The following is a 26,839-nucleotide window of genomic DNA, read 5'->3' on the forward strand; positions in this document are numbered from 1 at the left end:
TACATTACCCTAGGTTACAGCTCTCCCAGCACCCTCTAGCACCTTCCAGCACATCCTAATACATCCCAGCATCTTCTAGTACCCTTCAGCACCTCCCAGCGCCTTCCAGCACCTCCTCACATCTCTCCTAGCACCTCGTAGCACCTCCTCCACCTGCCCACTACCACCATTACCAGCCCACAACATACACCACCACCATCTAGCTACCACCACTACCACCACTACCTAGCTATCACCACTACCAGCACCACCTCCTGCACCAACACTCACACTGTACCATCTGTCACCCACCTGTGTTATACCATCTGCCCAGTCCATCAACATCAACCACCTGCACCACAATCCACTTAGATCAACTACCAGCATCACCACCACCTGTCTCCCAGCTACACTACCACTATTCACCCTCCCCGACACCACCGCCACCAACCACCATCACCCCCCACACGCACACACACACACTGCACACCCCCCCCACATACCTCCTCTGCATACCACCCTCCTCCTCCTCCCATGTAATTTTTGACCACCCGTCTGTCTGTCTGTCCATTTGTCTGTCTGTCTGTCTGTCTCACCATCTGCAGCCTGTAGTTATTTTTTCACCAGCTCTTGTTTACCTGAACCAGCTGAATCATAACACTTTTGTCAAGCCTTCACCAGCTGTCTCCATCTATCCTCTCCTTCCATCACCAGCTGCAGACACACACACACACACACACACACACACACACACACACACACACACACACACACACACACACACACACACACACACACACCACCTGTAACTCACCATCTGTCTCCCTATTTTACGGGAAATATCTTCAAAGTGTTCATCATCTCCACCACTTCATATTCTCTTTCGTCTTTCTAATCCACCGAGTGTCACTCTCCACTGACTCACTACACCAACGACGACCCCTTAAGTGCTTGTTAGGGCCTGAAAGAGAGAGAGAGAGAGAGAGAGAGAGAGAGAGAGAGAGAGAGAGAGACAGGAGGGGTAGATGAGGGAAAATTTACGAGGGGACATCACAAAAGAGTCACTACCCTCTCCTCCTCCCCGCCTTATCACCCCTCTTATGGTGCTCTTATGGCCCTGTTATGGTCCTCTCTTATGACCCATCAATAACGCGTCATTTTGTTCAATTTATAAAAAAAACTATGGTTCAATAATGGGTTTTTAATATAAATTTCTGTTTATTTCAATTTCAGTCACTTTTACTCTACAGTTTATCCTCTTCGCCACTAATCGGTCCCATAGCCACTTGGTCGGTCGGTCACGTCTCTGTTACACACTGTTGGTAAGTACTGGGAATGTACTGGCTCGCTGTTACATACTATTGATAAGTACTGGTCATGTACTGGCTCTCTGTTACACACTGTTGGTAAGTACTGGTCATGTACTGTTGTTACATACTGTTGATAAGTACTGGTCATGTACTGGCTCTCTGTTACACACTGTTGGTAAGTACTGGTCATGTACTGGCTCCAGGATGTGTCTGTACCTGCGTCAGTGTTGGTCAAGTCAAGTCTCAAATGAGGTCACACTCGGTGCCGTCACAACACTCTCTGGCAGGTTGTTCCAAGAGTCACCCCCTCCCCCCCCCTGACAATGTTCTGGCATCCACTACAGCTCCAGGTATGAACACTAGACTGAGTAATGTCCTCTGAGGTGTTTATAAACGTCTAATAAGTCACAACTACAGGCGTTCTAATCTCTCTGGGTAACTGGGGCGTCGTAGTGCTCAAGATGTTTCCAATCACCCGGCAGTCTGTAGCATATCTCGGGGACCAGACGGGGTGACAGTCCACTACCGTCCGCTCATAACATAACAAACATCACAGATCTTCATTAATCTCACGACTCTCCCGTAAAACCTAAATAAATTAAATAAGAAATAAATCAGGTTTTTCAGTCTTAAAAATTTAATATATTGTATTAATTTGTTTCTGATGAGATGAAGAAGTGAGGTGGGGTAGAGGAGGGGTGGGGTGGGGTAGTGTAGGGAGGGGTGAAGGAAGGGTAGTGAAGGAGGTGAAGGTTGGCACAGCATTCTAGGGGTTAAAACAGAGGAGGACGGCTTCGGTAAGAAGGGGTCGAGGGGGGGGGGAGGGGAGGAGGAGGAGGAGGAGGAGGAGGAGGAGGAGGAGGAGGAGAGGAGGAGGAGGAGGAGGTATAGGCGGTAAGGGCAGGTGTTGGGGATATTAAATGAGATGTTATAGTTACCTCACCACACACACACACACACACACACACACACACACACACACACACAAAAACAACACACACATCCGCCCTCAACAAAGACTATTAACAAACAACACATATTGACCTTCCTGTCATGCATAACACCCCTAGCCTGTCATCTCACTGTCATATGATGCTGTCGCCCTCATGTCATGTCATGCTGTCATCCTCTTGACATTACTCCTATCAAGACGTATCAGAAGGGGGTGGTTCCTCTCCCCCCCCCCTAACCTTACTGGCCAAGGGGGAGATACTGAGGGAGGGGGGAGGAGAGATGGTGGAGGAGGGAGAGAGGAGACGGAGAGGAAAGAAAGGAGGAGGAGGGAGGGAAAGAGAGAAGGAGGAATGGAAAGTAGGGAGAGAAGAGAAAGATAAGGAAAGAAAAGAAAGGAAGGAGGGATAGAAAGAGGGGGAGAAATAGAGATGGAAGGAAGGGGAGAAGCAGATAATAAAGGAAGGAGTTGGAGGAAGGAAACATAGGAAGAGAGACAAACATGACAGCACTGTCTCCCCACCAGACAGACAGACAGACACAGAGATAGAAAGATAGACAGACAAATATAAACATACATGCATACAGACAGACAGACAGATATATACAGATTTAATCACCATCAAATTTAAACATCTAACAATGACGTCATCACACAAGGATCCAATTGAAACATACCTAACAATGACGTCACCGCATCACCAGCCAAAGAAAGAACTCTATGACGAAGGTAAACAAAATATACATTGAAGTAAGAAGTTAAACACGAACGAGAAACAACACTTACCTGTACTTCTGGCGGGTCTAAAGATGGCGTCTGGTGAGGCAGGAAACCTGAAACGTCCAGATAAAAATAAACAATTAAATTTTACACTGACAGAGAGGCCCTGAAAACATTATTTACATTTATTAATTAACAGGTGAGACTGAGGCACAGGTGTATATGTCATGTACGTTGAATGGATAGCGCTTAAGGGACAGCTGGAATCTGGAGTAGTGCTCAAAGGACAGCTGGTATAAGAGGCAGTACATACACTGAGAATGACATATACAATTTTGCCTCATGTGAATCGTTCATCTGGTCCTGACACTGAGGGCGCTATCACTGTTCACTGCCACACAGGACAGAGGTTCATACACAAGAGAAGATAAGAGTATAGGTTATATTCATCAGGGTTAAGACCCGGCACCTTACACTCTCAGGATATCACCAAGGTGAGAGTTCACATGCTGAGTGTTCCGGTGTGGGTGCTCGACTTCAAGTGACGGAGCCTTACTGGGAGTACCAGATGTGTCCTGGTAGTAGAGCCAATGACCATAAACACAGACGGTAACCAAATATACATACATACACACACATCTAACACACACACACACACACACACACACAAACATTTAATGTACTACGGAAATATAGATAAGCATTTTCACATACAGAGAGAGAGAGAGAGAGAGAGTCGTATTGTAGTTACGTTATCAACAGCAATTATGACTACCAACATTATCATTCTCTCAAGAACACTTATTTCTTTCGCGAGGTGTACAGTACAGTACAGGTGAGGTGGACCAGAGGGGTGTAGGAGCGGCCACCTGTGTTGAGGTACCAGGATGTGTGTGTCACCCCAGGCCTCTCTCTACACACTGACAAATGGTCCTAAATTAGCGTTACTCCGGCTTATCCTCGCTCAAGGGCTAATAAGTGTCATATGCTTGCTCAGGGGGCCAATAGATGTTTTATCTGCTCGTTCAAGGGTAATAGGTATCTTAGGCTCACTCAAGGGCCATGCCCATGTGTTTTATGTTCACTCAAGGGCCAATAGGTGTTTTACGTTCATTCAAGGACTAATTGGTGTGTTACGCTCGCTCACGGCCCCTGGCGCAAAATACCTGCGCTGTCTAACCAGTGCCAGCCCGAACAATCAACAACGTCTGGGTCTTTCGCTTCTCTTCTACTGTGACATGTTTATTGAGTCTACGCCAGGTGAACGCTCGCCAGACTTCTGCCAGGGGTGACGCTTATTTTCTTTTTGGGAGGACATATTCGAGATTTTATGCTCATTCGCGGGCCTGGCTCTCGATAAAGCATGCTCGGTCAGGGGCCTTGATAGCTATGGTTTTATGCTCGGTCAGGGGCCTTGATAGCTATGGTCTTATGCTCGGTCATAGGCCATGATCATACACCAAGCATAAGGTAAACAATATAAGCGATATAATAAAGCCACAAGTTAAACGTTAACAATGTATGAAGCCGCATCACGTGACTTCTAAAACATAAACAATGAATGAAAGGAGTATTGTTTTCACGTCACCGAATTCGGGATTAGTGGTTCGGGATTCGTAAGTTCGGGGATTCGGTCTTCGAGATTCAGGGTTGAGAGGCTCGGAGGTCCGGGGTTTATTTAGCATCATCTCATCAAAACACTTGTCATCACTTGAGGTTTATTATGGCCAGGAAGACAGACTGGCGGCCTAAGATCGCCACTACAGACAGAGGCGCGAGAGAACGTACGTACGTCTGTCTGCTTGTCTAACGTCTATAAGCAGGTCTTGTTGGGGAGAGAGAGAGAGAGCCATGGGGATATTCACTGCTTATGCTGAAGGAAGAAGAAGAACTATGATAGATGATATAATACCATTCCTATCGACACACACACACACACACACACACACACACACACACACACACACACACACACACACACACACACACACACACACACACACACACCTCAGGTAAACAAGAATGTACTCCAGATTGCGTCACCAGTTAGCACAGCAGCACAACACCGTAAGGAAGTACACCTGTGAGGCCTGGCACTCATTACCACCACCGGGCCAGGGCCATGGGGGGGGTAACTTAGGGGTGCTATATGGGTAGTACAGTGAAGCCTCTAAAGGGACTATATAGAGATGAAAGTCCGTTATATTGAGGGTCCGTTAAAGTTATAATAACTAACGGATTATATGAAGAGAAAGTCCGTTATAGGAGGTTTCACTGTAATAGGTACTGGCACTCAATACCCTCCCGGTCTTAACAGTGCCATGAGGGGGTGGAGGAGGTCGTAGGGTGCCACTTGAAATGGCACTCACCATTATCCTGGTCTCTCACATAGTGCCACGAGGGGTAAGGATGAGGGGTGCCACGAGGGGGTAAGTGATGAGGGGTGCCACGAGGGGGGAAGTGATGAGGGTGCCACGAGGGGTAAGGATGAGGGTGCCACGAGGGGGTGGAGTGATGAGGGGTGCAGGAGGGGGGTAAGGATGAGGGGTGCCACGAGGGGGGTAAGTGATGAGGGCTGCCACGAGGGGGGTAAGTGATGAGGGTGCCACGAGGGGGGGTAAGTGATGAGGGGTGCCACGAGGGGGTAAGGATGAGGGTGCCAAGAGGGGGTAAGTGGATGAGGGTGCCACGAGGGGGTAAGTGATGAGGGCTGCCACGAGGGGGGTAAGTGATGAGGGTGCCACGAGGGGGTAAGTGATGAGGGGTGCCACGAGGGGGGTAAGTGATGAGGGTGCCACGAGGGGGTAAGGATGAGGGGTGCCACGAGGGGGTAAGTGATGAGGGTGCCACGAGGGGTAAGTGATGAGGGTGCCACCTGGGAACTGACGACATTAATACCTTGGCACCCCTGGTCCTCGTGACCTTCATAATGCCACGGTCACTCACCCTCACGCTGCTCGGAAATAGAGGCACTGATGACGACTTAGTAGAGTACTGGAAGACGAGCGCCAGGCACTGTATAGCGCTCGTGTAGGCGATGTGGCCAACGCTATGAGCCAACCAAGACATTCCGGACTACTGACAATAATAAGCCTATCGGTAGTGTGTGTGTGTGTGTGTGTGTGTGTGTGTGTGTGTGTGACGGGGACGGGGGGGAACGTGACTGTGCACCTTGGCTGTCACACCGCAACAGTGGCGGCCATTGTTGTGGTAGGCGAGGGGAGAGTAACGTCACGAGGGGAGAGTAACGTCACGAGGGGAGAGTTCCGTCACAGTGGTCAACTCACAGCAGGGAGCGTCGGTAGCTACTGGGGATGAGGGGAGTGTTGATGTGAGGCGTGAGGGATGAGTGGAAGTGAAGGGGGAGATGAGGGGAGATGAGGGGACGGGCTTTAGTGAATATACAATTGAAACAACAATGAACCAAATAAAAGCCGCTGTAACGGCTGTAACCTGTAGTGGTGCTGTAACCTGTAGTGGTGCTGTAACCTGTAGTGGTGCTGTAACCTGTTGTGGTGCTGTAACCTGTAGTGGTGCTGCTGTACCCTGTAGTGGTGCTGTACCGTAGTGGTGCTGTACCCTGTAGTGGTGCTGTAACCTGTAGTGGTGCTGTAACCTGTAGTGGTGCTGTAACCTCGTAGTGGTGCTGTAACCTGTAGTGGTGCTGTAACCTGTAGTGGTGCTGTACCCTGTAGTGGTGCTGTACCCTGTAGTGGTGCTGTACCCTGTAGTGGTGCTGCAACCTGTAGTGGTGCTGTAACCTGTAGTGGTGCTGTAACCTGTAGTGGTGCTGTACCCTGTAGTGGTGCTGTAACCTGTTGTGGTGCTGTAACCTGTAGTGGTGCTGTACCCTGTAGTGGTGCTGTAACCTGTAGTGGTGCTGTACCCTGTAGTGGTGCTGTAACCTGTTGTGGTGCTGTAACCTGTAGTGGTGCTGTAACCTGTAGTGGTGCTGTAACCTGTAGTGGTGCTGTAACCTTGTGGTGCTGTACCCAGTGGTGCTGTAACCCAGGTGCTGCAACCTGTAGTGGTGCTGTAACCTGTAGTGGTGCTGTAACCTGTAGTGGTGCTGTAACCTGTAGTGGTGCTGTACCCTGTAGTGTGTAACCTGTAGTGGTGCTGTAACCTGTAGTGGTGCTGTACCCTGTAGTGGTGCTGTAACCTGTTGTGGTGCTGTAACCTGTAGCTGTAACCTGTAGTGCAAACCGTAGTGGTGCTGTAACCTGTAGTGGTGCTGTAACCTGTAGTGGTGCTGTAACCTGTAGAGAACCTGTAGTGGTGCTGTAACCTGTAGTGGTAACCTGTAGTGGTGTAACCTGGTGGTGCTGTAACCTGTAGTGGTGCTGTACCCGGTGGTGTAGTGCCGAAGGTACCCCGTAGTGGTGCTGTACCCTGTAGTGGTGCTGTAACCTGTAGTGGTGCTGTACCCTGTAGTGGTGTTTAACCCTGGCGTGTAACCTGGTGGTGCTGCAACCTGTAGTGGTGCTGTACCGTGTGGTGGGCAAACCGTAGTGGTGTCAAAATTCGTAGTGGTGCTGTAACCTGTAGTGGTGCTGTAACCTGTAGTGGTGCTGTACCCTGTAGTGGTGCTGTACCCTGTAGTGGTGCTGGCAATCTGTAGTGGTGCTGCACCCTGTGGTGTGCTGTAACCTGTAGTGGTGCTGTAACCTGTAGTGGTGCTGTAACCCTGTAGTGGTGCTGTAACCTGTAGTGGTGCTGTAACCTGTAGTGGTGCTGTACCCTGTAGTGGTGCTGTACCCTGTAGTGGAGTGCTGAACCTGTAGTGGTGCTGTAACCTGTAGTGGTGCTGCTAACCTGTAGTGGTGCTGTAACCTGTAGTGGTGCTGTACCTGTAGTGGTGCTGTACCCTGTAGTGGTGCTGAACCTGAGTGGTGCTGTAACCTGTAGTGGTGCTGTCCGTAGTGGTGCTGTAACCTGTTGTGGTGCTGTAACCTGTAGTGGTGGTAACCTGTAGTGGTGCTGTACCTGTAGTGGTACAACCTGTAGGTGGTGCTGTAACCTAGTGGTGCTGTACCTGTAGTGGTGCTGTAACCAGTGGTGCTGTACCCTGTAGTGGTGCTGTAACCTGTGGTGGTGCACCCCGTAGTGGTGCTGTAACCTGTAGTGGTGCTGTAACCTGTAGTGGTGCTGTACCCGGTGGTGCTGTAACCTGTAGTGGTGCTGCAACCCGTAGTGGTGCTGTAACCTGTAGTGGTGCTGTAACCTGTAGTGGTGCTGTAACCTGTTGTGGTGCTGTAACCCGTAGTGGTGTCACCCTGTAGTGGTGCTGCACCCGTAGTGGTGCTGTACCCTGTAGTGGTGTTGTACCCTGTAGTGGTGCTGTACCCTGTAGTGGTGCTGTACCCTATGGTGTTGTCTGTAGTGGTGCTGTACCCTGTAGTGGTGCTGTAACCTAGTGGTGCTGTAACCCCTGTAGTGGTGCTGTACCCTGTAGTGGTGCTGTACCCTGTAGTGGTGCTGTACCCAGAAGTGCTAACCTGTAGTGGTGCTGTACCCTGTAGTGGTGCTGTGTAACCTGTAGTGGTGCTGTACCCTGTAGTGGTGCTGTAACCTGTAGTGGTGCTGTACCCTGTAGTGGTGCTGTAACCTGTAGTGGTGCTGTAACCTGTAGTGGTGCTGTAACCTGTTGTGGTGCTGTGAACCTGTAGTGTGCTGTACCCTGTAGGTGCTGTAACCTGTTGTGGTGCTGTAACCTGTAGTGGTGCTGTAACCTGTAGTGGTGCTGTACCTGTAGTGGTGCTGTACCCTGTAGTGGTGCTGTACCCTGTAGTGGTGCTGTAACCTGTAGTGGTGCTGTAACCTGTAGTGGTGCTGTACCCTGTAGTGCTGTTCTATCCTCCGATAATAATGTATCCTACCAGGCCACACAAGGTTCTCCAGCGTCTCCTGCGAGTATCCTGAAGGATTCTTGGTTCATAAAGCCTTGCTGATCGCTCGTACTGGCGTTCTTAAAAGACCTAACTCGCCAGGCGTTGTTGATTGCTCGTACTGGCGTTGGTAAGAGCTAAACTAGCCTTACCTGTCCGCCACTCCTCCACCTCAGGACACCGCCCAATACCCACCACGAATACTAATACCCGAACACAGACCTGGAAGGGGGGGGGCCTCACCCTCACCAATTGCCTGTGACATTCCTGGCTGAGAGATGCCACACCCAGTCTCTCTCTTGTGTGTGTGTGTGTGTGTGTGTGTGTGTGTGTGTGTGTGTGTGTGTGTGTGTGTGTGTGTGTGTGATATTGTAAGAAAAACTCACACAAGTTTACACGGGAAAGTCACAACATGGGTGACTTACTTGAAAAAACTGATCACACTAACGAACATTTGCTAAAGTGAAAATGTTAAAATTCAACTTACCCTCACCCGTCCGAGCAAAGACTACGCTCCCTTCCTTTAAATCATTAGGTTAGGTTACGCTAGGTTTAATATAAGTTAAGTTGTTAAGTTAATGGTAAGTTCACTCCTGGGTGCTGGAAGACGTGAGCAACTTTAGCCAAGTTACAGTCTTCCGTGCATCTCTCCTGCGCCTTCGTGAGAAAGTATTGTAAGTGAAGCATCAGCTGCAAGCCCAAGGTCACACCGTCATGTTGAGTAATTCTGACGCATTTGTCGCACGCCCACACTACAGTATACCGTGGACGTGATGCCAAAAGTCACGACATGTATACACGCCCACACGCCGGCAGCTGAACGACGGTGAGAGTAGGAGACAAAAAGCTTCTCTGGCTGTGTGAAGATGAGTGTGTTCCGTCACCTAGTGTGGCGCGTCACACCTCCTCCACACCTGCAACACCACCACCACCACACTTGCAACACCACAACACCTGCACCACAACCACACTTGCAACACCACCACCACCACCACCACACTTGCAACACCACAAAACCTGCACCACCACCACACCAGTACCACCACAACACCTGCACCACCACCACTATGCCTGCGACACCACACCACCTGCACCACCACCACTATACCTGCGACACCACACCACATCTGCACCACCGAAATTTAATGAAAATTTTTACAATCTTGTTTCAACACTTTATAGACTAGGTTGGTAAAGGGTCCCACACATCCCTGGTACTGCACTTGAACACCCACATTTCCTCAATTGTAAAGTCAGGTGTTCCTTCAACATTTGGTTGACTGAGGGGTCCCAGGCACGCGAACCAGTAACCTTTATTACAGCAGGCGAGGATTGTGTCCACTCAGCCACCGCACAACTATTAATAAGACCGTCTGGCGTGAGGAGGGGGTGAGGAGGGGGTGAGGAGGGGTATCGAAGATGAAGGGAGGGAGGGCAAGGAGGGAGAGACAGAGGGAGTGGGGGGTAGGGAGCGAAGGAGGAAGGGTAAGGATGGAGTTGCTGGGAAGGGGGAAGGAGATTTTGGAGGAGTGAAGAAAGGAGGGAGGGAGGGGGGGGAGGGAGGGGGGAGGGAGGAGGGAAAGAAAGGGAGGGGGAAGGAGGGAGGGAAGTGCTGAGAAGGCGCTGGGTTATGAGGGAGGCCAGGTGTGAGGCGAAGGGGGAGGGGGAGGAGGATGTGCCAGGAAGGGGGGAGGGCGAGGGTGAGGGTGATAAGGGGGTTTGCTCTCTATAACGTGGTGATAATGGAGGTAGTCGGCCACGCCCTGCAAACACCACCAACCAAAACAGTGATCAAGTCTCGACAACGCCTGTGTGTGTGTGTGTGTGTGTGTGTGTGTGTGTGTGTGTGTGTGTATAGGTACAAACAAATGTACACATACCAACATCCACTTGTCTGTATGATGGCAACAGTGATTACTTAAGCAGAACTCACGACACGTCACACTAACACACACACACACACACACACACACACACACACACACACACACACACACACACACACATCGTCCACCTAGTCTTTTAAGTCCTTGAACACCTCCTCATCCGGGTGATATACAAGAGGTCTTACCTGAAATTAAGAAACGGACTCACCAAGGTACACCCAAGGCCCCGATGCCAAGGTTAGGTTAGGTTAGGTGATCTACAAGACTACAAGTGAGACGAGGAAAGACTATCTGAGCTGAGTTCTTCTTCTTCTTCTTTGACGTCATTTCGTTCCTATTGTGGGGTGAGGAAGGATGGATCAAGGAGGGAGGAGAGACAGAAGGGGGGGAGGCATTTTAACGGAGCTCATAGACTATTACTATTCAAACCTAACCTAACCATAAAGTATTTTTCCTCGTTCAAAATATCCTGCTTCTCTTACTGTCTGTCTGTCTGTCTGTCTGTCTTCCCCTACAGCCACGGATAAAAAGATACACAATATACAGAGAGAAAATAACTTATACTAGTTGGAAAATACTGAAATCTCCCTAATCAAGTATACCAGATGACCGCCACCCTCAAAAAAATATCTGACCTTCCATTCCGTAACAACAACAAACAAGTAAGTCTGTCTGTGTCTGTCTGTGGCTGTCTGTGGCTGTCTGTGAAATCTTGGGATGAGTCTCTTTGAACTGTGGAGGAGGAGGAATGGCATGTGAATCTCATACTCAAAGCACAGTGTATGTTTGTTTGTGTACAGTGTTCGCTCTGCTCGGCTACACTTTTGAAGATGGTGAGCTGAAAATTTGACGTGGTGGATAGCGTACACGCACCCTCCCCTCAAACCCACACACACACACACACACACACACACACACACGTGCGTCGGGGAAACACTTGAAAATGGAGTGGTATTATTCTCCTTCCTGCTCCTCCTCCTCCTCCCTCCTCCCCCTCCTCCTCTTTCTCTAAGTGGATAAGAAGTGAGTCTCAACAACAAACTAGCAAAACAGAAGAAGATCGAGATGTCCTACAGCAACAATAACACAGCTGGATGATAACAGGCGAGGTGGCACCGCTCTCAGACAAACCCGTTAGTCTTTTTTTCCCCCTGGACAAAATTCCCAGACCTGTATTAAGTTTCTAGCTAATCCAAATACTTTCTGAGTTTTTAGGTTAGGTTAATTTAAGTTAGGTAAGTTGGATGTGGGTTAAATTGGGTTAGATTAGGTTATATTAAACATACACCTTTGTTCCATCTTCCGAGTGAGTATTTTCCTTTCCCTCACTCCCTCACTCCCTCACTCCCTCACCTACCACAACGAGGTCACTCTCTCACTTGACCCCAACACTCAAATCCGCCTGCCATCTCAAGTGACTCCCAGAGGTCCCCCCACACACACACACACGAAACCTCAGGTAGAAGACTTTCTCGTTGCAGAGAGAGAGAGCTCCACGCCTATTCTAGATACAGACGGGACACTATTAGGACACCTGGCACTTGGGTCATCCAGGGGAAACATCCATCAGGTGGTGGGTGAGAACAGTCAGGCTCTACCTCATCCATCTACACCATAACTCCTCCTCCTCCACTCTCCCAACCACCCATCCTCCATCCTGCCTCCAGTAACAGCCCCCTTTATCGTACCATTAGGAATGTTAATTAACTTGTTACTTTATCGCCGCTGAAAGACCAAAAACATTCCGAATTTATCCTTTTTCCTTCCTCCTCTTCCCTCTGTCTTCTTTTACTCTTCCTTCCCCTTTCTACCCTCCTCCCCACCTCACCACCGTGTCCTCATGGCCTCTCCCATCATGCGTAAGGGAGGGTGTGTGTAGGTCAGGTAGGATACTGCAGCGTGTCGTCATTACCTTCATTACGTCTCATAATTTGTTAATACTTTACAAGTCGTGTTTCCGTCTGGCGAAGTTAGGTTAGGTTAAGTCAGGTTAGGTTAGGTGTTCCATAAGCGTCTCCTTAGAAAAGAATCCCAAATCCATTTTTACAGACATGACGTCACACTCTCCAGTCAACCAGAGCCTGGCTGCTGGGCTCTCGTTAGCCTTACGATGGCGGAAGTGGGCGAGGTGGTGGTGGCTGGTGTGAGGGCGGTGCTGTCTTAATTAACCTGGGTTGTGAAGGTAAACATTACGAATTCCAGAGCGGAAGGAGAGAGGAGGGGGAAGGGGGGAAGTTTCCACAGAAAACGAAGATAATTGGTAGAAGATAATTGGTAGGGGAAAGGGGGGAGGGGAGGGGTACTGATGAATTTATGCTGGTATACTGATCAGCTAATGACAATCCTGGTACGGTACCTCTACTAACTAATAATAATAACAAAAAAATAATATTAATAAAAATAATAATAGGAGCTGCCAGACACACATCTACACACTGTATGTAAATACGGGTTGCGTCACCTCCCCTGCCGCCATTCTTACCTGCCCACCACCACGCCCCCTCACCCTCCACCACGCCCCCTCACCCAACACCACGCTCTCTCACCCCTCCACCACGCCCCTCACCCTCCACCACGCCCCTCACCCTTCACCACGCCCCTCACCCAACACTCACGCTCTCACCTCCTCCACCACGCCCTCACCTCCACCACGCCCCTCACCTCCACCACGCCCCCTCTCACCCTCCACCACGCCCCCTCACCCTTCACCACGCTCCCTCACCCTCCAAACGCTAAAATGCATATGGTAAATACTTGATTACATGTAAGTATCAAGTGTGAGCCCAAGTGATTTATATCAATCCAAGGTAAATCTCTCTCTCTCTCTCTCTCTCTCTCTCTCTCTCTCTCTCTCTCTCTCAGTATAAAAGGTGATATGTGGGCCACCAAAACCCAATTCCAGTTCATTTATGATAACACACAGGTAGAAAGTGTCTGAGAGCCGCCCTACCTGGCTCCCTTATCTGGCAGAGGGAGGTGATGGGGTGATGGGGTGGTGGGGTGGTGGTGGGGGTGGTTGTTGAGGTGGTGCAGGAGGATTGTTGGGGCGGTGGTGAGCCATCATCACCACCACCACCATCACCACCACCACCATCAACACCATAGCCACCACCATCACCACAAACCGATAATGGTAGATCCCCATAAAAGTAATCAATTAGCTACCTCCCCCCCTCCACACACACCCTCCTTCCCTCCCTCTCTCTCCCACACACATCCACCCTCCCTCCCTCCCTCCCTCACTCCCCCCTTCACACACCTACGACTTACTCTACAGGACTTCTCACTTGAGTGTCCATATTATGCAACTCGCGGGAAATCCTGTCCACACGCCCACACACGCCCACACACGCCCGTAGGAGTAAAGGCTGGTGGGTGGGGTGAGTCACATGGACCACATAAATATTTAACATGGAGAAATTTACAACTTTATTATTATGAATGTGAAAAAGTGAACACACACACACACACACACACACACACACACACACACACACACACACACACACACACACACACCTCATACCGGAAGTAAGTAACGTGATTATTAAGTTTCCTTATCTCGCGGCGACCATCAAGGTGTTAGTGGAGTGGGTGGCTGGCCGGGTGGCAGGGATGGGCGGCGTGGGTGGCAGGGCTGGGCGGCGTGGGTGGCCTTCACTGAGAGAGGTTTACATTGGGTATTTCCTGAACGCATCCTTTATCACCGTCTGTTTTACACTCAGTGTTTTATTTATGTTTTAATCCAGTATTGTGTGTGTGTGTGTGTGTGTGTGTGTGTGTGTGTGTGTGTGTGTGTGTGTGTATGTTTCTGGGTGAGTGAGAGAGTGAGTGAATGTATTTTTTATTATTATTATTATTATTAATATTATTATTATTAATATTATTATTATTATTATTATTATTATTATTATTATTATTATTATTATTATTATTATTATTTTTATTATTTCGCCCCCAGTCCCCAGTGTGGGTTAATCCCGGTAAAAAGAATGTACGTACGCTTGGTTCAACAGGTAGACACACAGGTAACACCAACAGGTAGACACACAGGTAACACCAACAGGTAGACACACAGGTAACACGAACAGGTAGACACACAGGTAACACCAACAGGTAGACACACAGGCAGCACCAACAGGTAGACACACAGGTAACACCAACAGGTAGACACACAGGTAACACCAACAGGTAGACACACAGGTAACGCCAAGGCAGACACACAGGTAACACCAACAGGTAGACACACAGGTAACACCAACAGGTAGACACACAGGTAACACCAACAGGTAGACACACAGGTAACACCAACAGGTAGACACACAGGTAGCACCAACAGGTAGACACACAGGTAACACCAACAGGTAGACACACAGGTAACACCAACAGGTAGACACACAGGTAACACCAACAGGTAGACACACAGGTAGCACCAACAGGTAGACACACAGGTAACACCAACAGGTAGACACACAGGTAACACCAACAGGTAGACACACAGGTAACACCAACAGGTAGACACACAGGTAGCACCAACAGGTAGACACACAGGTAACACCAACAGGTAGACACACAGGTAACACCAACAGGCTGACATAAAGTAAAAATACGATTTTCCCGCCAAAACTGTACCGAAGAAACATCATTCCCGCTAAAACATGAAACAAAACGACATTCCCGCCAAATTTAGAGAAAAAAAGTTATTTACATTGTTGTTGTCATCAATGGCCGCCGCTCCGTGACGATCTTATTAAGGAGGTAATATTGTTTTTTTTACGGTCAGTTATATCACAAGGTCCCGCGTAATTATCTAATCTATGTTATCAAGTCGTGTAACGTGTGTGTGTGTGTGTGTGTGTGTGTGTGTGTGTGTGTGTGAGAGAGAGAAAATATGCACAAGAAACATTAACCTCTGTCCGCCCGTGCATGGTCAAGGTGGATGTATACTGTATACCATTTTGTATGAGTTGCGTATGATTACTGGAGCTCATTCTCGTCCTCAAAGTATACATACATAAATACATACATACAACACGGTCCGCCCAACACACATTTTATGGTTTAATCTTAAAAGTCCAAGGCTGGCGCTATTAATAGGTCAGACCCTTAATGCCCAAGGCTGGCGCTAACTGTAGCCCAAGACCTTATTGTGAGAAGGAGGAGAAGAAGAAGAAGAAGAGAAATAGGAAGAGGAAGACAAAGAAAGGCAGGAAGAGGAGAAGGAGGGGGTCAGACAAAGTAGGGATGTGTGTGTGTGTGTGATGTGCTTGTCTTAGTGTTGGTGTGGGAAGGTTGTCGCGTGTTGTGTACCAGCGAATTCATCAACGCAAACCGTAATTAATAACATAATTTTCTACTTTTTCATCCATTAAGCGTTCTCTCTCTCTCTCTCTCTCTCTGACGTCGTGAGTGTTTAAACATCTGAGGGGGGAGGAAAGGAGGTAGGGGAGAAGGGAGGGAGGGAAGAAGAGAAGGCTGAGAGTGAGACAGGGAGAAGACTGAGGTAGGGAAGGGGGGAATAGGAGGAGAGAGAGAGAGAGAGAGAGAGGAGAGAGAGAGAGAGAGAGAGAGAGGTGGCCAGGTAACAGGGAGATAATCACCACCACAACAAAGGTAACCGCTAGCGTCCCCTTTCTCGCCACACATCACAGCCTCGAGCCAAACACAGCCTCGAGCCAAACACAGCCTCGAGCCAAACACAGCCTCGAGCCAAACACAGCCTCGCGCCAAACACAGCCTCGAGCCAAACACAGCCTCGCGCCACGGTCCTCACACCATCCATATAGCTCCATCCTCTAACTATTGATAAGAGAGAACACGGCCATCGTTGCCATACAGTAAAGTCTGAGTGTAAATTTGACGCCATTTTCCCTGCCATCTCACACCAGCGTCACGAGGGAGCCAGTGAGAGAAGTTCTGACTAGTTTTAATAAGGGAGGGGGAGGAGGGAACAAGGCTTAACTGAGGAACTTCAAGTGAGTGGAAGTCTTAAGTCATTGTTTATCTAAGATTCGTATGTAGATTATCTTGTTGTCACGTTAGCCAATCACGTCTATAGGTTCATGTGTAGTGTCTCGTGTGTAAATGTGACCACTATCCACACACGGCACGACAGACAGACAAATGCAGACAAATGATATATATATGGTCACATTGTCCAGGTGGAGTCATTGATGGTGATGCGGGTTTGTGATGATAATGGTGGTGATGGTGGTAATGGTGGTGGTGGTGATGGTGGTGATGGTGGTGATGGTGGTAATGGTGGTGGTGGTGGTGGTGATTATGATGGTAATTAAAAATTTTTCCTCCCTATGGATTAACACATCATATCTTATTACTGTCCAGTCCAGCTGCAATTTTGACGCCATAGTGTTTATTTTTTTTTGTATAGCAGCATAATAAAGATAAGAGTGAGCTTTGGTTTAAAATCACCAGTTAGGAGAAAATCATTAAAATTCCGAAGCACTTAAGGATCGACGACCAGTACGATAACATCTCGATGGTGCCGGCAACGCCCTAGAATTATCCCTCCGTCTGGCAGCCCCGTCCTGTCCCACCGCCCTGAGATACACATCAATACAAAAATACTGTAATTGATCTTCTTCTTCTTCTTCTTTTTCTTTCGTTTCTTCAACTCCTCTTCTTCTTCTTCATTAATCCCCCATTCTCCATAGTTATCCATCTTGTGCTTCTTCCCTTACCTTAGTTATCACATCTCTCTCATTTCCTTTATTCTATCAATTCTTCCTTCGCTCCACCATCCCTCCACCACACACCCTCCTCCTCCTCCACCACCACCTCCACTTCTCCTCTTTCGCCTCCATCAACGACCACTACTACCACCACCACTACCACAACTACTACCACCACTCAAGGTTAGATCATCTGATATACACTAAATGGAATATTATTGTTTCTAGTGCCGCTTCTCCTCTTCTTCCTCCTTCTTCCTCTTCTTCCTCTTCTCCCTCCTCGTCTTCCTCCTCACAACCCACACCCCTCCTCCTCCTCCTCCTCCGTAGGTTAGGTTTGATTAGGTTAGGTTAGTATAGCATTAGATTGGGTTAGACTAGATGAGGTTAGGTTAGGTTAGGTTAGGTTAGCAGTAGGTTGAGTTAGACTAGACCAGATTAGGTTAGGTTAGGTTAGGGTGGTTAATCTTCAGGTGATGCTATGGAACAACAACACTACATTAGACGCCATTGAACACACCACAAAAATTTACCCCAAACATAACACCGATTCCTTCACACAGTAAGACCCACAAACACTTCCTCTCCCTCTTAGATACGAACCCTTGTCCTTGTATTCAGTAAACTAAGGCACCATCCTCAAGTGCCACCTGACCTGACTAACTACTCAGATGAGGCATAAATGTAGCAATTCTCTCTCTCTCTCTCTCTCTCTCTCTCTCTCTCTCTCTCTCTCTCTCTCTCTTCGTCCAACGCTTCAGACACACCTCCTCTTCTCTTCCACTTCTTCTTCCACTTATTTCACTAATTCGTCTCTTCCTCTTTCTCGTTTTTCCACCTCTTCTTCCTCCCATTTCACTAATTCCTCTCTTCCTGTTCGTTCTTTTTCTGTACATATATTACTTTTTTTATTTTGTTTACCCTTATCATCAAAACTCTTTACAGTACCTATTATTTCCTCTTTTTCTTTCTTTCTTTCTTTCAGATTCTATACCAAGGCCCTCCTCCCTCCTTCCCTCCCCTCCTCCTTCCTCATGTAAATCCTCCTCCCTCCCCTCCTTTGCAAATCCTTCCCTCCCCTCACAATAATCCCCCAAATCCCCATCCTCCAACGCCCTCTACCCCTCCCCTTCACACGCCTCTCCACCCGTCACGTATAATTACCCTCCCATCTTCCCTTCCCAGTCCGTCACCTCACCTGTGTTCTCAGCTGCGCCCTCAGCTCTATGGAGCCACCAATCTGAGCTGACCTACTGACGAACCCCTAAACTCTCTCTCTCTCTCTCTCTCTCTCTCTCTCTCTCTCTCTCTCTCTTGCATCTCCTTCCTCTTCCCCCCTTTCTCCCTCCCTCCCCTCCTGCCAACACCCTGTGGCTGATGGTGTTGGTCCAACTCACACCTTCTTAACATACCATATCATACACACTTAACCCCCTAGAGAGAGAGAATATGTGTATGTGTATGTGTGTGTGTGTGTGTGTGTGTGTGTGTGTGTGTGTGTGTGTGTGTGTGTGTGTGTGTGTGAGAGTCAAATAGAGCATTAAATCGAGGAAAGAAGTGGACAATAGCGTAAAGGAGAGGGGAAGAGATGGAGGAGTAGAGATGGATGAAATGAGAATAGGAAAGGAGAGAGGAGGAGGAGGAGGGGATGAAAGGAAGAAGAATAAGAAGGAGGAGAAGGAAGGTGTGGTCAGGAAGAAATTGGTAAGTGCATGGATGGACCAGAAGAAGGGGAAGACTTAAGGAAGATTAAAGAAGACAACCAGGATGAGAGGAGGAGGAGGAGGAAAGAAGATACTGACTTGTGTGGACAAATAGGAGGAGAAATCATTAAAAGATTAGCAGAAGGTTGTGGTTAGGTTAGGTTAGGTTAGGTTAGGTTAAATTATAGGGAGCCTGGCATTGGAGAGACAATTTACAATATAACCATTACAATCAAATTAAAAGAATAATAACAATAACAACATGCTATATAAAACACTACAAAAAATAACAATAACAACACACAATAATACAGCAGACGACCATACTGTATTCCTCAACACTACATCATACAGTACCCAGCAGAGTGTATTAGGAGGGTTCAGTTCAGGGGTTCACATTAACGAACCTATGAACCCTCTGAAGCAGGTGTCGTGTGTGTGTGTGTGTGTGTGTGTGTGTGTGTGTGTGTGTGTGTGTGTGTGTGTGTGTGTGTGTGTGTGTGTGTGTGTGTGTCCAGGTAACTTCAGGAATGTTGTAATAAGTCTTCCAAAATACTGTCCAGGTGCTCAAATATTACCTGTAATTACCTGGTGGTGTAATGGTGAGCCTGGGAGGTCCTGGGTGATGGTGATAGTGGTGGTGGAAATGGTAGTAGTGGTGGTGGTGGAGGTGTTGTTGTTGGTGGTGGAGGAAATGGTAGTAGTGGCGGTGGTGGTGATGGAGTAACCTGAAGTAGAGGACCTCAAGGAGTACAGACATATATCATAAGGTTCTACTTGAGCTGAGGGAGAGGTTCTTCAAGGGGTCAGCCATTCTTTCAAACTCACTCACCTCAGAAACACCATCTTATTTACCTCCCCCCCTCCCCCCCATATCTCCCCCTCCCCCCATATCCCCCCTCCCCTACACCAAGCACCGTCTGTCGCCACCAGCTGTGAGGGAGACGATTACTGACCAACCTAACCTAACCTAGCCTAACTCACCAGGTACATAAGAACATAAGAACATAAGAAAATAAGGAGTCTGCAATAGGCCGGTTGGCCTGTGCATGGCAGCTCCTGTCGAGAGTTACTACCACTCTCTATCATCCATGAATCTATCTAGCCTCCTTTTAAAGCTTTCCAGAGTTCCAGCACTTACTACAAAGTTGCTAAGCTTGTTCCACTCGTCCACCACCCTATTTGTGAACCAGTTCCTTCCTCTCTCCCTCCTAAACTATTAAGAGATTTATTCATCAGGTGAGATAAGCTGGAGTGTCTAATTTTCAGGTGATCCATACAAGCTATTGGCCTTTGTCCTGTATAACTACACTGTAACTCTGGCCAACCTGAGTGAGAGAGAGAGAGAGAGAGAGAGAGAGAGAGAGAGACTAAACATGGGGGAGGGGGGTGACGGTAATGGCGCCAATATCAAGGACAAACAAGAGTGCTTCAGCAGTCATAACACAACTATTAGCGTGGTCAGAGTAACACACACACACACACACACACACACACACACACACACACAACACACAACACACACACACACACACACACCATTGCCGGGGAAATTGCCTTCACGAGACTAGTTTAGTGGTGGAGACGATACTGTTTTTAGAGAGTCGGGAAGGAGATAAGAGAGGTAGGAAGGAGAGAGGAGAGAAGGAGAAGAGAGGAGAGAAGGAAAAGGGAGAAGGAGGAAAGAGGAGAGAAGAAGCTGAAGGAAGGAAAGGAGGGATTTAACCGACCCGGCACAGAACCACACATCTTCAGGGGCGTGACCCACAGAGGCTTCCCTGAGTGAGAGGCGTGTAAGTCTGGCGTCTGTGGGCGTGTAGATGGCGTGTAGGGGGCGTGTAGGGGGCGTGTATGTAGAGATCACAGATGGAAGGTGTGTGTTGGAGGATAATCCGACAGGTGAGGATGACTAGCGAGGTGAAAGGACCTGGATTAGAGTCTGTAGAGGTGACCTGTGAAAGAAGAAGGGGATCTGGCGTTAAAGAGTCGGTGAAGGTAACACACACACACACACACACACACACACACACACACACACACACACACACACACACTCATCACCACGCACTCTCAACAAGGCTTCGCTCCACTACTATATGACACAATATATCACCAGAGTTTTGAGAGGCGTCTGAAAACATGTGATTATATCGTCTACAGTATAACTCAGTCTGGCGTCAGCTCTCAGTGTAGGGTAGATCAAGAGACTCACCTCAAGATTAAACACCCCAACGCTAACTTAACTAATCCTAACCTAACCTAATCTAACTAATCCTGACCTAACCTAACCTATCCTAAGTCATCCTAACATGATTAATCCTAACCTAACCTAACCTAATCTAACTAATCCTGACCTAACCTAACCTAAGTCATCCTAACATAATTAATCCTAACCTAACCTAACTTAACCTAACCAAATTAACACTTATAGGTGATACTCGAGATTGGAGTACAGACTCGGGGGAGGTAAGGTGATACTCCACACCTGACACTCAACCAGTCTTGCAACCACGACCTTGAGTTTGCTTACATCACCTACCAACAACAACAACAACAACAACAACAACAACAACAACAAAAACAACAACAACAACAACAACAACAACAACAACAACAACAACAACAACAGTGCAAGACGAAGAAAGAAGAATAAGAACAGAAAAGAAAAATTAGAAGGAATTAGAGCAGAGAGAGAGACGGCCGGATGCATCACTTGAAGGAAGCAAGAAGTCATCTCAGTGTTACGGTTGGTCACCATGTGTGTGTGTGTGTGTGTGTGTGTGTGTGTGTGTGTGTATTATGGTTGCGTGTACACTTCCTATGTCATGTTACCTGTCATATCTTATCAAGTAAACAAAAACATAAACATGCAAATAAAACATCAATAAAATAGTAAAAAAAAAATAGTTAAAATACATAAAAAATATAAATAAAACACAATTAAACAATATTAAACCAAACTGAGTAATTACCAGGTAGAATCACTTTACCTGAACACCTGAGCAGAGTAGGACAGGTAAGACAACTGTTCCTACCTGTAACAAACACAAACACACGTAATTAATATCATACCTGGCTAAAAAAAAACACTCTCCCTCACCTACGTATTGTACCCTCCGTCAAGTCAGGTGAGGCGGCAGGTAAGATGATATGACCTATACCTCCCCTTACCTGTCTTAATTAAGGTAAACTTGATCATTTATTCCTTCCAGGTAATTATGGCAGCCGATCAATTCCACAATGAACACTACCACTAATGTTGTCTCGGTAGGGTGGTCAAAATCCTTCGTCCGTTTTGTCATATTCTCTCACACTAAATCGTAAAGATACTTTTTTTGAACGAGAGAAAGAGAGAAAAAGAGTTAGAGTTAGAGAGAGAGAGAGAGAGAGAGAGAGAGAGTTGGTAGTGAGATGTGAGGGAGAGGGGATTAAACCCATAGACCAAGGAATGTTCAGTGTGTGTGGAATCTCTCTCTCTCTCTCTCTCTCTCTCTCTCTCTCTCTCTCTCTCAGACGACGCCAGAATATAATAAAAGTATCCAGGGAATTATTAACCTCAACTGTACATTCATAACTTTTCTTTCTTTTAACTTTAGCCACAACTTTGAAACTTATTATTAAAACTTTCTTAAAACTTTAGCCAAAACTTTTAATCTTATGGTTAAAAGTTTCTAAGAGTTTCGTCATAACTTTTTTTTTATCTCATAAGACTAACAAGGTCCTATGGGAGTGTCTGAGGAGGTGGTGTGGTGTGGTGTGGTGTGGTGTGGTGTGAGGTAGTGTGGTGTGTGTTGTATTGTGTTGTGTTGTGTTTCTATGTTAAATTTTCCCCCTAATTGGCAATATTAACTCTCCTATCTCACCTAACCTAACCAAACCTAACCTAACCAAACCTAACCAAACCTAACCTAACCTAACCAAACCTAACATAACCAAACCTACAACCAATAACGAAAATACAAACATAATTACGAAGAAAAAAAATATTTGTTAACGACATCATGTGAGTGGGTGACCTTCCTGTAGCGGCCATATCAACATTATAATGTCCTGTTGCCATAGTGCCCTAACACCCTCCATCACTTACGAACTAATATCCTACACTAATAGATGGAGGAAAACGATCTTATGGTAGGTAGTGTGGTGGTGTGGGTTAGCACTGTGTTGAGATGACATTTTGTATCTGCAGTTGTGGAAAGGTTGGTGGTGGTAGGGCGGCTCTCTCTCTCTCTCTCTCTCTCTCTCTCTCTCTCTCTCTCTCTCTCTCTCTCTCTCTCCCCTTAGACAGAATGGTTCTTAGTATTGAAGGTTGAGCCACTAGCCGAGGAGGAGGCCATTAGACAGGTATGTAGGTAGACAGGTGTGCTAATTAACAGGTAAAGGCTTTTAAATCACCATGCCAATAATAACACAATACAATAACACTGTAAGCAGGTGTGTGTGTGTGTGTGTGTGTGTGTGTGTGTACTGGAGGAGGAGCTTTACACTACTTCACCCTCCAATAAGTTGCTCCTTCAGATTCTTGTGAAATTTGCAGGCTGTTGAGAACTAATACTCTCTCTCTCTCTCTCTCTCTCTCTCTCTCTCTCTCCCTCCCTTTCCCTACACCTCCATTCCCTCCCCCCACTCACCCCTCGTCTCTCCCTCTCACCCCTCCCTCGCCCGTCTCTGTCTGAACTAACGCCAGCACAAGGCAGTCAACATCGCCTGACTTTCCTCCCCCCCTCTTTAATCTCTGTAGTGACACATACTCAGGAGACTTCGCCTGACGCACGTACCTCGTCTTGTCTAGTGGTTAATGACAGACAGACAGACAGACAGAAGACAGAAAGAGAGAGAGAGAGAGAGAGAGAGAGAGAGAGAGAGAGAGAGACTATCTTTCCACTAGTCATCGTAGTATCACATTGCTTGCTCACCACCACTACCATCTCACATCACCACCTTGGCAACACTGCTCTACCCAAAACACTCAATGCATCATCTATAAATACTCCCCCACACTATTACCGGTCTTGTATAAATAAACCCGACATGATGGGCCATAAACCTTAAAAAATTAAAGGTATAGTGCCTAAAATACTTAAAAATCTCCTTAAATTCTACTTTTAGGGACGTTCTTGGCACTGTAGGCCGGCGTTGGTAACACTGTGTGGTGGCGGACCAGGGTTAAGGTGATGAAGACATTTTATAAACATTAGTAACACTGTTGTGACACATTGATGGCACTCACCGATAGCCTTTTAGGGACATTGGCAACACTGGTGGCACTATCCTACGAACACTGTCACCGCTGTTGTCATGGTGGAGGGCATTGGTGGCACTGTTACTAAGGGAGGGCATTGGTGGCACTGTTACTAAGGGAGGGCATTGGTGGCACTGTTACTAAGGGAGGGCATTGGCGGCACTGTTACTAAGGGAGGCCATTGGCGGCACTGTTACTAAGGGAGGGCATTGGCGGCACTGTTACTAAGGGAGGGCATTAGTGGCATTAGTACTATTCAACTCCCCATTCTCACCTGGCACTCCCTAGTACACCTGTCGGCCACTAGTCATTAACGTGTACAGTTGTGGACAAAACACCTTGTACACTCACTGGCATCGTCTACTTGAAGGCCATGCAGGTAAGGGCGATTGTGGCTTGACCCTTAATTAGATAGTGCCAGAGAGTGCCACCTTATTTAATATATAATTTGTGGAGTAAAATATTATAATCAACTCTGGTCTGGTGTTGGCGCTGGGGGTGATGGGTGGCACTCAGGGTGGGGTGATGGGTGGCACTCAGGGGTGGGGGTGATGGGTGGCACTCAGGGTGGGGGTGATGGGTGAGGGTGGGGTGATGGGTGGCACTCAGGGTGGGAGTGATGGGTGGCACTCGGGATGGGGTGATGGGTGGCACTCAGGGTGAGGTGATGGGTGGCACTCAGGGTGGGGTGATGGGTGGCACTCGGGGGGGAGGTGATGGGTGGCACTCAGGGTGGGGTGATGGGTGGCACTCAGGGTGGCAGGAGTGATGGGTGGCACTCAGGGTGGGTGATGGGTGGCACTCAGGGGAGGTGATGGGTGGCACTCAGGGTGGGGTGATGGGTGGCACTCAGGGGAGGTGATGGTGGCACTCAGGGGTAGAGTGATGGGTGTTGGCACTCAGGGTGGGGTGATGGGTGGCACTCAGGGTGGGAGTGATGGGTGGCACTCAGGGTGGGAGTGATGGGTGGCACTCAGGGTGGAGGAGTGATGGGTGGCACTCAGGGTGGGGTGATGGGTGGCACTCAGGGTGGGGTGATGGGTGGCACTCCTGAACAATTACAGGGTGGCACACGTGGGGAGTGTCACAAGACCTGGCTCTCGTTCCTATTTTATGATGTTATTTCCGGGTCTGGTTTATGACACGAGGCTCCACCACTAACACCACCGCCACTATCACCATCATCACTACCACTACCACCATCATCACTACCACTACCACCATCATCACTACCACTACCACCATCATCACTACCACTACTACCACCAACCACTACCACTACCACCATCATCACTACCACTACCACCATCATCACTACCACTACCACCATCATCACTACCACTACCACCATCATCACTACCAATACCACCACCACTACCACTACCACCATCATCACTACCACCACCACCACCACCACCACCACCACCACTACCACCACTCACTCACTACACACTACCACCATCATCACCACCATCACTACCCACCACCATCACCATCACTACCACCATCATCACCACCATCACTACCCACCACCATCACCATCACTACCACCATCATCACTACCATTACTACCCACTACTACCATCACGACCACCAACTATCCCCCTCTTCCTAGCCCCGAGCCTTGTTCATATCTTAGCCCCTACCCCTAAACGTTGCAACAAGAGGCAGTACTGTTGGCGATGTTGACAGAGAGAGAAGTACTGTGTGTATAATATGTTGCAACAAGAGGCAGTACTGTTGGCGATGTTGCAAGTGCCAATACTGACCTAACTGATGGCACACTATACCTCAGGGTGCAACATGTAAGGTACAGTCATAGAGGGCGTTGCACTCTACAGGTGGGGCACTGTATCTAGGGTTGCAACATACTGCTGGCACTCTGGGGGGGTAAGGGCGCCTTGCAACACACATTGGTGGCACTGAACCGCTGGCTAAGATGCTTCTGTTGGCCTTTGTATCCTGGTGTGTGTGTGTGTGTAACCTCCCTCACTTACTCCTTCCCTCTACACTCCCTCCTTCTTTCCCTCCACTCCCCTATACTCCCTCTCCTTCACCCTCCTTCTCTTCCTTCATCCTTACTTTCCTTCACCAACACTTTCTCCTTCCCTCTACATTCTGCCCCTCCCTCCCTCCTTCCCTCGCCTCTCTACTAATTATATTTCTTCCTTCTACCTCCCTCCTTCCTACTCGTCCTCTGCTTCTCCTCCTTCTGCTACCCCCCATCTCTCCACCACCCTCCCCCTTTTCCTCCTCACCTTACCCCTTCTCCATCATTATCATCTTAAGTATAGATGCAGCTACACACACACACACACACACACACACACACACACACACACACACACACACACACACACACACACACACACACACACACACGTCCTTGTTTTAACTCTTATGCTGCGGAAATAATTCTTCTTCTTCTTCATTCAAGCTATTGTTCTTTCCTCCTACACCCCCCACC

The 26,839-nt window shown here is 48.0% G+C and overlaps 1 protein-coding gene across 5 annotated transcripts in view; it reads right to left on the reverse strand.

Annotated features, from left to right (window-relative positions):
• The window catches only part of LOC121872352, a 94,673-nt gene that overhangs the window by 37,736 nt on the left and 30,098 nt on the right, over window positions 1-26,839 (reverse strand). For 4 of the 5 annotated variants that reach the window (XM_042375069.1, XM_042375065.1, XM_042375064.1 and 1 more), the window contains exon 2: window positions 3,028-3,074. Coding sequence is in view for 2 of the 5 variants with exons in the window: in XM_042375064.1 (XP_042230998.1) it covers window positions 3,028-3,074 (47 nt within the window). In the remaining 3 variants the exon portion in view is untranslated. Of the gene's footprint in view, window positions 1-3,027; window positions 3,075-22,120; window positions 22,139-26,839 lie in introns of those variants that run through there. The other variant, XM_042375068.1, reaches the window with a different exon arrangement.

Source organism: Homarus americanus, unplaced genomic scaffold (genome assembly GCF_018991925.1).
Source record: "Homarus americanus isolate GMGI-L3 unplaced genomic scaffold, GMGI_Hamer_2.0 scaffold24050, whole genome shotgun sequence".
In the NCBI taxonomy this organism is placed as follows: Eukaryota; Metazoa; Arthropoda; class Malacostraca; order Decapoda; family Nephropidae; genus Homarus; species Homarus americanus.